General features: G+C 37.9%; 1 protein-coding gene across 2 annotated transcripts; it reads left to right on the top strand.

Moving 5' to 3' along the window:
- The first annotated feature begins 2,030 nt into the window (after positions 1-2,030).
- MRPS22 (mitochondrial ribosomal protein S22) lies at positions 2,031-11,298 on the top strand. Of its 2 annotated transcripts, none has more exons than XM_063306716.1 (8): positions 2,031-2,167; positions 4,228-4,388; positions 4,471-4,635; positions 5,519-5,665; positions 6,156-6,239; positions 8,314-8,459; positions 10,674-10,782; positions 11,088-11,298. In XM_063306716.1, the coding sequence occupies exons 1-8, from the start codon at positions 2,050-2,052 to the stop codon at positions 11,187-11,189; spliced, it is 1,032 nt and encodes a 343-aa protein (XP_063162786.1). In that variant the 5' UTR covers positions 2,031-2,049; the 3' UTR covers positions 11,190-11,298. The 2 variants fall into 2 exon arrangements, with proteins under 2 accessions (XP_063162786.1, XP_063162785.1); XM_063306715.1 differs by having other exon boundaries at positions 4,225-4,388.
- Positions 11,299-11,329: the final 31 nt, after the last annotated feature.

Raw genomic sequence — 11,329 nt, 5'->3', positions numbered from 1 at the left:
GTGAACCTGAGTCTGGGTGCTATTGATGCATAAATAACACTGACTTCCAGCTGGAAATGTCAAAATAGGCTTTTAATAGATGTGTGGCAGAATAATGTTTTTCCCCTTACTGGAAATCAGGGTTAATATAAGTGAACTTGTATTAAGCATGTCACAGCTAGAAGACAGCACTTCTCTAATTTTCACAGCATCAGACCTGGTTACTAGTTAAATGGGAAACCTCCGAAAATCATAGATAAGTCTGTGTAGTCACTAGAAATCAAGTTCAACTTTGCTAGGCAAGACTGAGAGAAGAGTCCAAGTCTTGGAACATTTTTAATCTTTATGTCATTCTTTCTACCCTCCCCACCTTTACTTGCTTTAAATATTAGAAGTTGTTGGTTGTTATGTGTTCATAGAAATAAGAGAATATGTTCTCTCAAAATTCTGTTTAAGGTTCCATTTTTACATTGCTACTTAAAGTTGTTTAAAACTTCAGTAAAAATCTCTTTGCTGTAGTTCGAAAACCATCATATAAAAATTAAAAGTGGCAATACACTTCATTTTAGCTGCATGAATTAGCTTTATTGCAATTAGCAAATAACGTGTAAGGTCAATACACAGTCATGGAACCAATTTACTTGTAAGACCTGTAAGACACTCGAGCTCTGGGGACGAAGCATCAAGCACGAGATTGTACTAGTTAGCTTAGGAAGGTCCTTCAACTTCTATACTGGCAAATGGGATATCGCCATATTTGGACTGCAAGTTGGGCTGCTATTTCAGGTGAGCATCTTATTTTGGTGCACCCCCCCAAAAACAAAGTAAGAAATATGACTATTAAGCAATGTCATCTTGGACCCAAGAGTCGTGCCTTCTCTGTGGCAGCGCCTGCCTTGTAGAACAGCATCTCCCCAGAGATCCAGATGGTCTTTTAGCCTTCCATAAGGCTCTGAAAACCTGGCTGTTTCCTCAGTCGTTCAGGCCAGGTGGTTAGGCAAGGTTGTTGTTGATGTAGTTTTATGACTGGAATGTATTATTTAGCTTGGGCGTCATGGGCTATTGTTTGTAATGGTAGGTTTTTAATCTTCACACCCTGCCCAGAGTCACTGGCATGAGATGGGCAGCCAGACAATTACTTAAATAAATACACAATTATAGTGGAAGCTAAAAACTGTTAATGGTGAGAAAGAGATAAATAAATAAATACATTTAAATAAATACATTTTGGGGGGGAGAACAGAAGATCTAAATTCTCTCAACTTTGTATCATTGGTTCAAACACTGTAACCTTTGACACTTCCCCACAAATGTTAACAGCTGTCCCACAGACACCTCACAATCTCTTACCATGTTTGCTGTATGCCCATCAGAGATACATCCCTTAGGCCACACTATTTCTAAAAGTGTCTGAAAAGCACAGAATCTGGCTTTGTGATTTCAATGCGTGATCTTTTGGGAGCGCTATGAACTATATATATTTTCATCTATGATATCAATGTATAGAGAATTAACTTTATCTGAAGTGCCAGCAAAGCTAATCTTCCCAGCAGCTGTTACCACTCAAGTTCAAAATGAATATGATTTTAACTTTGCCTGGATCTAACCTAATAAATTCTATTGTTTTCCTAAGTACTTCTGTGAATTAAAGTGAACTCTGGGTTGCCATCCAAGCACACGTACAGGACTGAAGTGGCTTTTAGGCATGTAGCCAAATATCTTCCCAATTCCCTAATAGGGTATATAACACTCCCTCTAGAAAGTCTTTGACCAAATGATAAGAAATAAACTGTTCTCTACTTCCCTTTCAAACTTTTATAAAAGTCTCCCAGCTTGTCAAAAAGGCCTCCACAGGGCCTAAGTGTGACCCTGCAGCCAAGGTAGTGCGCAGTCTGCCTCCTATCATTCTGTTTTACCAGCTTACTCTGACTACTGATACATAGGGCTACTCCAAACCCGTCAAAACCGGTCTGCAGAGCCGGCGACCAAATCATTTCAAATTACATTTCCCAGAACACACTGCGTGCTTCTCCGGAACGAGTACGTGGAGTCATTCCGGGTCAATCTAGCATGGCTTCGCTTGGAATATCTGGCTGTGTTAGAAGCGGGAGGGCGGCTTGGTTCCTTCCGAGGTGTTCTCTACGGGCTGCGTGGGGATGGAGGGGGGTTTGCGAAGGCTCGGATGCAGGTGAGTTTTGGTGGCCTTCAGAAAGTGGCCGCTTCTTAGGTGTAGAGAAGGCGGAGTATGGCAGACTACTCAGAGGGGAGCGACCTCGTTGAAAGGTTGGAGTCGACCTGAACGTCCTCCCGTTCCGTTAGACCCGCCGTCTTTCCTTTGCTCCCAAAGTACTGGATTACTTTCACGGCGCTGCCTGATATAGGCTGCAGAGATCCAAAAGATAATTAAGTAGTAGCAAAGAGATACAGTAAGCTCTTTGCTGTCATCTAATCGCCGTCCGGATTTTTGCAATCTGATCTGGTAGCTCAGTTCAAGCACCTGCAACCCTGCCATGCGCTTATTGGAAATCATGTGGAGCGATCCTAGTTGAGCAGCAAACTTCGGATAACCACTATATGGCAGCAAAGAGAGAGAAAGAAAACTAGTTGCCAGGATTTTGGCAGCTCAGATATGGTAGCCCTAGATTACAGGAGTTGAAGCTCAAGACCTTTGGAAGTCATCAGATTGGGTAAGGTGTTCACTTTTCAAGTCAAAATGATTTCTTTCAAGACCAATTTGACTTAAGATCTTATTTATGTCAGTTGGACCAAGCCTCTCTTCATCTGGATCCATGCTTTTGGATCTCATTGCTAAGTAGGCAGTTGAATTGGCTGGGAAACATTGTTTTGGAGGGTTTTTTTATTGGAATATCCTACATTTCTTTATGATATATTATGATATGTGTGAAAATTAAAAGTGAAGATGGGAAGCTCCTTAATCAGGCTACTTGTTTGTCCTTAATAATATTATGTAGTTTGATTTTCTGTGGCTCTCCTGGATCTCAAACCAAAAGAGTAGGCTTAGCTCTGAACTGCTACCTGTAACAGAAAACTGAGGTATAGTTGGAAATCATGTGTGCTTTTGCTCAGCTGGCATTACTAATAAAAGAATGTATTTTATAGGGGTAGTGCAGAAAAGCAATAGCTCTAAGGTCTAAAAAAGATCCTTCATGGTTAAAATTTATTTATGAAATTTGTATACCATTGCCATTTCTGCGCTGATGCTTTCATGCATGCTTGCCATCTCATGATTGTGGTCTTCTGGTGAATAGTGTGATTCTGAGCCTCTTAGTTTGCTGTGAGCTTGCACTTACAGTCCATGAGCCTGAAGTCAGATCAGAATTTAGTTTCCAAAGGTATGTTTCTGTGCTTTATGAGATAAAGTAGGATAGTATTCTGTGACTACTGACAAATTATGGGTAACAACCACATATTTAGGATAGTGATTCACTTTTTATTGTTTTTAAATCTGTAAGCCATTTTTGATTTCATGTCTCCTTGCATAGATTAAGGGAAAGGTTACTTTGTTAATAGTATGCTGGACTCCAACACTTCTTTCATCAAGATTACAATCCCTTTCATACTAAGTATTTGTTATACAGAATTGATTTAGATTCTTGAAATGTGAAGTCTTCATGCTTGTGCTCTTCAGCTGTGATGGAATTGCAACTTCCAAGCCAGTACCTAAGGGCACTGTCTTATAGTCTGGGAAAGCATCCCAGGAACCACAGGCTTTATAGTATCATCTGCAGGTGGATAGGAAAGTCTACTCTTGATGTGTAGTGATAGCAAAAAGCTCTGCCATTGTCACTTTGGTGGAGAAGATAAAAGGGAGAGTATTCCAGGCTAGGCTTTATATCTCCCAAGATGACACTAGAATGGGAGAGAATTGGAAGTAATGTATTTATTTTCCCTTTCTTGGGATCAGTGAGATTGAAAGTACAAATTAAGCAATATGAAGTGCCTGCATCTTGTCCTGCCTTTCCAGAATGAGCCCTGCAAAGCCCTGGATATCTATTTATCCCTCATGGCTTCTTTCCTCTTATCCACAGTATGATTCCTCAGCCCATAAACAACCTGTAGTACAATTTCTTTGTATTTAATTGTGCTTACTCCCAGTTGCATATAGGGTTTTAACTAACATTTGATAAACTTTTAAAAGTTCATTTTTCCCTTCATGGTATAATTTAGTATTTTGTTGTTGTGTTCTAGCTTTTCTGTATTATGGATGAACTGCTTGTTTTTCAGAAGAGATTAAAACTGATGTTCTAAAGCCTTCTTTCATGGATGAAAAAGTTCAGAACTTGCTCCTCAAAATGACAGGGATAGATTTGCAGAAGATTTTCAAGGCAAGAAAACAAGAACTTAAGCCTCCTGAATACAAGGTCATGACAGAATCCCAGCTGGAGAAGGTATTTCAACTCTTCTGTGACCAAAAATAGAAGACATACTGGCTTGTTTGCTATGTAATTAATTACATTCTTTTTTTCTTAGGCTTCAGCACAAGCTCTTGAGAAAGCTAAACAGTATCTCAAAATGCCTCCTGTATTAAATGAACGGGAACCAATTGATGATGTATTAGCTGAGGACAAGATTCTTGATGGATCTGAACCCTACAAATATGTATTTACTGATTTAACGTATGACATTCCACACCGTGTAAGTCTTTTAGATACCCTGTAATAATAACTCTGAAAGTTAGTGTGGCTTAATCCTATTTTCAGTTTCATTGATAGGCAGAGTTCTGTGTGCCCAGCAAATGTACACAGAACTGTTGCCGTAGCTTAATAGCTTATTTTTAGAACTAACCTCAATGACTGAGATTTTCGTATTTTCATATCACTGATGGGTTAATGGGAAATCATATAGAGATCTTCAGTGCATGCCACTTTGTGACACTGTATTCTCATAGAACATAAGGTTGACTTGGGCTGAGCCATACTACCTAAATCATTTTAATTCTTTCTCTAGCTATTTTCTTTTTGGCTTTCCCACACATGAATTTCTGGTTCTTTTCCCTTTGCAATATTCTAGAGGAAATCAAATGTATGCATAATGAACATTTAGGATTCATTGCTACACTACAAGATTCTATGTCTCTTAGTACAGCTGGCTTTAAAATAGAATAGTAATATTTGCAGAATAGAATTTGGAAATGGCTACTGAATTTTACATGAAATCTCAGTGCCTAATTTGCCAATTTGTAACTACCTTATTTATCACTGGTTTCGGAAAGGCAAAAATAGGTTAGCATAGAAGAATTGAGACTAATCAGCAAGTTAGTTCCTAAACTTTTTGTTTTCCATTGAAACAACATTAGGATATTTCAAGTGAGTTCTCTGAATACCATGGCTATAATCTTTTTTATATAAATCCAAAATATTGTATATGTTACCCATACAGATAGCTGCTAGGAATTTCTTGAAAGCCAATTGATCTTTTAAGTTTATATTATTTCCTGTCTGCTTTAGAATGAAAAGAGTTAATGGCAGTGGTGATAAAATTGTAGCTTACCTATGGTTTTTTTCCCCCTCATTTTCAGGAACGGTTCATTGTAGTTCGAGAAACAAATGGAACATTACGTAAGGCCACTTGGGAGGAACGGGACAGGATGATACAGGTCTACTTCCCAAAAGAAGGCCGTAAAATTGTGCCTTCATCTGTATTCAGCAATAAAAATAGTGCAATGGTAAATACAGGAAGAAAATTAATTTTCTTCTTATACTCTTTAGACTGACTTAGTTGGCTTATCAAATGCCTGTTGTTTGGGGTCAATTATCTAGCATTAGCCTTTAGATTATCAGGCACCTAACTCCATCTTGCTAAACCATAGCTTAAGATTTGAGTATGAACACTGGGACATGTTCCCTCTCAGTCTTACTTCGTAGTTTAAACTGGACTAATAATAAGTTGAAGTCAGTTTAAGATTTTGATCATTAAGTTGACATTAAACCACTGGTATGGAGCATTAACACAGGAATAGCAATGGTTCCCTGGTGGAACTGGGACTGTCCACCTTCATTTGAACACTACTGATATACATACCTGAACAGCTTTTATCCTAAAATCTTATTGCAGAACTGGGCTAAATATTTTTCTGCTTCTTTGTGGAAAATTTAAGCCAAAGTTTTTGACATGAAATGCTATCTTTCATTCTTGTACAATATTTCTTGTTTTAGAATATGTATCTTCAGGACCATCATGAAGAACTCCTTGATCGCTGCCTTCTGCAGTTTGAGCCAGATTCAGCTGACTATATCAGAGTGAGTTGTCAGTATTGCCCAATGGAGGTGGTACTTAGGAACTGCTCACCAATATACTATACAGTAAAAGAAAGTTCTGGTTAAGCAAACTCTTTATGTATTTCATTTCTATCCTGCCACAATCCAAGCAACTCGGTAGCTTACTCAATGTAGAAACATTAAAACATACATGGTAAGATTAAAATAAGAGTAATTTTTTCTTTTAAAGTCCAAGTAAACCAAGAGAAAACTAACAGTAAGAAATAACAATAAGGTTGAAATAAAGATAAAAATTGCAGCACCATGTAGAGTCATGAGGGCGTGAATTGCTATTGCTAGGCTCCCTTGCCATGGATAAGTTTGCAGATGCACAAATTGTGAACCTAAAGAGGTAGTGTTTGCCTGTCCAGAAATAACAGTACCTCCATCTTGCTTGGGTTCAACTTCAGCTTTTTCTCTCCTATCAAGATCCTTGCAACCTCCAGTCACTGGGATGTCAATAGCATTTCCCTTACAGCTTGGGGTGACAATGTATAGTCCCTCTGGTGGGAGGAGATGGGTGGTGACAAATTTGATAAATAAATAAATAGTTGGCAAACTGATGATATCACACCCTGAACAAAATAGGAAATAAGTACTGTCATGTCCATTGAACACCTTGGCTAATGTTTACTGTCTTTGGAAAAAATATGCAAAACTTTAGATTTAATAACTAGTGGCACCTCCTTTAGCAGCAGTGACATCAGCCACATGTTTCTGGCTGTAACTGTTGATCACATCAGCTCAGAAGTATTTTGGCTCATTCTGATATATAGAACTACTTCAGCTCATTGATATTTTGGGGCCGACTTGCTTGAACTTGCTTCATGTCATGGCACATTTCAGTTGGGATAAATTGATTCGGCTATTCCACAAGACAAAATTTCATCTTCTACAGCCTTTCTGTTGTACCTTTTCACTGTGTTTAGAACTGTTGTGCTGCATAACTAACATTTCTTAAGCTTATGAACAAATACCCCTACATCCTGTAAAATGTGTTGGTACAGTCCAGAAGTCCATGTTCCCTCAATGATTGCAAGCTATTCAGGTCTTGAGCCTGTAAAACACAATATTTTCACTGTGGAGTCCTTGGTGCTCTCTGAGCCTTGTTGTTTTCTTGCAGACGTTTCCTTGCCAGACTAGGCAACATCTTCAGTGCAAAGAGGGAGTGGGCCTTGCTCTCAGTTTATGTACCATGGCTTGTCCTGCTTGTGTGGTAGGGGTGTTGTTCTCTCCTTGGGAGTTCTTTGATTGGGCTGCTGTTTGCTGCTTGGTTGACTGCCTAATAGTTCCTTGATTAGGGTGTATTGTGCTGTTTGATGGTTCATCTGGTGTTAATCCTAGTGTTGATTTTTGCATATCTGGGTGTTGATTGCTGGCACAGGAGTGTACTGGTCTTTTGGCTTTTCTGTTGTCTCTTTTGAATGGTATGTAAATGTTGTTTACCTCTATGTGTCTGTTGATGGCTGCTTTGTCTGAGTGCCAGGCTTCCAGGAATTCTATGGCATTTTTGGATTTGGCTTGGTTTAGGATGCTCACAACACATGGACAGACTCAACCATAGTTTCAACTGGGAAACTGTGAGCATCCTAAGCCAAGATTTGTTGGACAATCACTGCTCACAAAGGTAACAACATGAGCTCAATATCTTCAATAAATGCATGATACAACGTATGTTGCTAGTCCCAGCTCCTGCTCACCTAGCAGTTTGAAAACATGCAAATGTGAGTAGATCAATAGGTACCGCTTCGGCGGGAAGGTAACGGCGTTCCGTGTCGTCATGCTGGCCACATGACCCGGAAGTGTCTACGGACAACGCCGGCTCTAAGGCTTAGAAACGGAGATGAGCACCGCCCCCTAGAGTCGGACACGACTGGACTTTACGTCAAGGGAAACCTTTACCTTTACCTTTAAGATGAAGCAGAAATCACATTGCAGGTCACAGTACTGCAGGATTACAGATATTCCAGAGAGTTTGCTAAATTTCATTACTATACATTTCTGGAAACTTAAATGCACTAAGAATTGTAAATATTATGCTTAAATATCTGAACAGATTCATCATCAGACATATGAGGATATTGATAAATATGGAAAATATGATTTGCTGCGTTCAACAAAATATTTTGGTGGGATGGTCTGGTACCTTGTAAATAGGAAGAAAACAGAAGGATTGCTGATGGACATGATCCAAAGAAATTTGTAAGTACTTTGGTAAGCAAATATTTCTGTATGAAAGGAATTCACTAATCTGTTTCACTTGGCATTATCATACTGAAAATGATCCATGTTATCCATTCAATTTTTTTAGCTACCACAAGTCTGCTACAAAAAGTAACAGTATTTGGACACAGGGCGTGGGCTGCGAAGCTGGTTAGTAATGGGGTGGAAGTTCCATCTAGGCTAGACTGCAAAGTTTTGTTTTGTTTTTAAAAAATGGAAAAAGACATTGGCAATCTCTTACGTACGGCTGTTGAAAAATTGGTGTGTATATAATCTCTAGAAGTTGAGCTTCAGTTGAGGGCGTATTTACCTTTGTATGAAAAAAATGTACTTTGGAATTGTAGATTAGACTTTTAATGTTCTTGTATCTTCAAACTTTGAAGAACATTTTTCTCTTGCTACTAGCAATAGAAGTGGAATAATGAAGTTCCGTGGAAAAAAAATCTGAAACATCTGTTGCCATTATCCATCTAAATGATCTAAACAAGGCTGCATTATATAATAATGTGCATGCTTTGGAAATGATTTGGAATAAATGTTTTGGACTTCAGATGAGCATAGTACCTCTCTGTTAATTAAAGCAGCAACTTAATTTTTCAGATTTCAGCATAAACCTGAGAAAAAGTGCCAGTTAAGGAGTTGCTTTAGAAAGTTGATTCCTTAAAACAGCACTTTTTTTCAGGCTTGCATAATGAATGTTTTAATTAGCATCAGACTAGCAATTAAATTAGCATTTAATTAGACAAATGGCAAAAAAACGGATTCTTCAACTATGCTCAAAATCAGGAAAAGATAAAGTAACTGACAATGAAGAGAGCAAAATTCTAACAAGAAAATATGTAACTTCAATTCTTTTTTGACTCAGTCTTCTCCAGTAGCTAATCCAAAATTGGGTTGGATAGGTAATACTCTAAAAGACAGAAATGAAGTTGAAAACAACCTGGACAGGTTAGGTAAAATTGGCTGAAAATAGCAATTTAACAGATCCAATTTAACAGACCCAAATGCAAAATTATACACTTAAACAGAAATCAAGTGCACAGGAATAGAATGGCTTGGCAGGTAGTGTGAGAAAGATGCTGGAACAGTAGATTGCAAATTGAATATAAGTCAGTGATATGCTGCAAGAAAAGGCAAATGCATTTTAGACTGCATTTAGAAAAGTAGTGTTTTCTTTGGGTAAGAGACCCAATGCAGACTAAAACTGAATGATTATTTTGTGATTTATAATTGAGTGTACCTTGAACATTGTGTTCAAATCTGGGCAGCACGCTTTCAAGAATTCTGACAAGGTTATTAAGGATTATCAGTGGACTGGAAATTAAGATCTGTGAATCTTTTAAGCACGTGAGGTGGTGGTGAATCAAACTCTTCAAATACTTGAAAAGATTTGACACAGAAAGTCAAGACCTATTCTCAGAGAGCAGGACATGGATAATGGATTGTTAGAGGAAGGCATTTTGTTTGATGTTAAGAATTAAATCTTTATTATGGTCATAGACCAGCTTGAGGGTGGGGTACAGTCAGTTAAAAAGCAAAGAAGATACATGTTGTGTGGTTTTTTGTTTTTTGCAAATGGTAAGAACAGCTTGACAGTGGAACCAATTACTCAGAGAGGTGGTTGGCTACCTTACATTGTCACTGATGTTTTAACTTGCATTCCTGCAGTAGGGTGGTGGGTCGGTGGGTGGGAACGAGGTTAACTCAATCTAAATATTTTTTTCTATAATTTTGTGCTGTATCATGTAGGAAAACTTTCAATTGTCTAAAATGGATAATGTTGAAGAGCTTTTGACACAAAGTAGGTAGGTAGTTTATACCCAGGTTATTCAGTGAGTACCTGGTAGATTCAGGAACTGTCTACAAGTGCTTCATAAATAATTTGCCTGATTTATATTGTGTGTTCTTAATTATTTGTAAAAGAATCTGGCAAATAATTAAGATTTATTAATCTTAATAATAAATTTAAATGTTAAGAATTGGACTTGAACTGTAACTATTCAGTTACAGAGAAGCCCATTTTTTGAACACAAGTGTACTTGCTACATAGTAGTGGCTTATTTATCAGTATTTCTTCCAGTGTAAGCTAGCAACACTGAGCTGCCCCTGCCCCACATTCTTAATCATCAGAATGTTCACATTCCATATGTGAAACCGTTTAGGAGTTGCTACAAATGAACTTCTGTATTTCAGGCTTGATGATGCAGTAAGTTTAATTACCCTCTACCATATGCTCCATCCTGACTGTGAATCAGCAAGAGAGGCACAAGAGCAAGATATCCAAGGGATAGATTTAATTAAGGTATAATATACTTTTTGTGAATGTAAAAAAGTTGACTATAGAAAAAGCATACATTAGTATCCATTGGGAGTCAGAGCTGCTGCATCTACCTAGTTAGTGGCTGTTGAAATAAAAGCAGTTTATTCATAAGAGAAGTTGTTTTTAAATTTTATGTAATTGTTTTGAGCCCTATTAGCTGTCAAATAACTCCTTTTAGAAGATATTAGCCACATAAATTCACCAATTTCTTTAGTACAAAAGTCCAGGGTGTTATATTCAAAATCACACTGGTACCTGATTGTCATTTTAATTTCTTTTTTTAACAGGCATTTGCAAAGGCAGAAACATCAAGAGCCAGCTACATTGAACTTGCCCTACAGGCTTATCAAGCACCTTTGCCTAGGTCTGCAGCTTCACAAAGTGATTAGATTAATAAATTCATTTAATATCAAATGTATAGGAGATGGGGAAGAAATGTACATAAAGCTCTAAAGGAACCTTTTTATACCATGTGTGATAAAAACAATTATTCCACAATTTCTTCAGCACACCTTTTTCATTTTCTTTT

Source organism: Candoia aspera, chromosome 6 (assembly GCF_035149785.1).
Source record: "Candoia aspera isolate rCanAsp1 chromosome 6, rCanAsp1.hap2, whole genome shotgun sequence".
NCBI classification, from domain to species: Eukaryota; Metazoa; Chordata; class Lepidosauria; order Squamata; family Boidae; genus Candoia; species Candoia aspera.
Note: the sequence above shows the minus strand (reverse complement) of the source record. Positions and strands in the feature narration are given on the sequence as shown.

What these genes read in the sequence shown, in the direction of transcription:
- MRPS22 (XM_063306715.1), top strand. Translation starts at nt 2,050, where the DNA reads ATGGCTTCGCTTGGAATATCTGGCTGTGTTAGAAGCGGGAGGGCGGCT. An exon ending in CAGAATCCCAGCTGGAGAAG is followed by an intron (nt 4,389 to 4,470) that starts GTATTTCAACTC and finishes TTTTTTTCTTAG; the next exon opens with GCTTCAGCACAAGCTCTTGA. An exon ending in GACATGATCCAAAGAAATTT is followed by an intron (nt 8,460 to 10,673) that starts GTAAGTACTTTG and finishes TCTGTATTTCAG; the next exon opens with GCTTGATGATGCAGTAAGTT.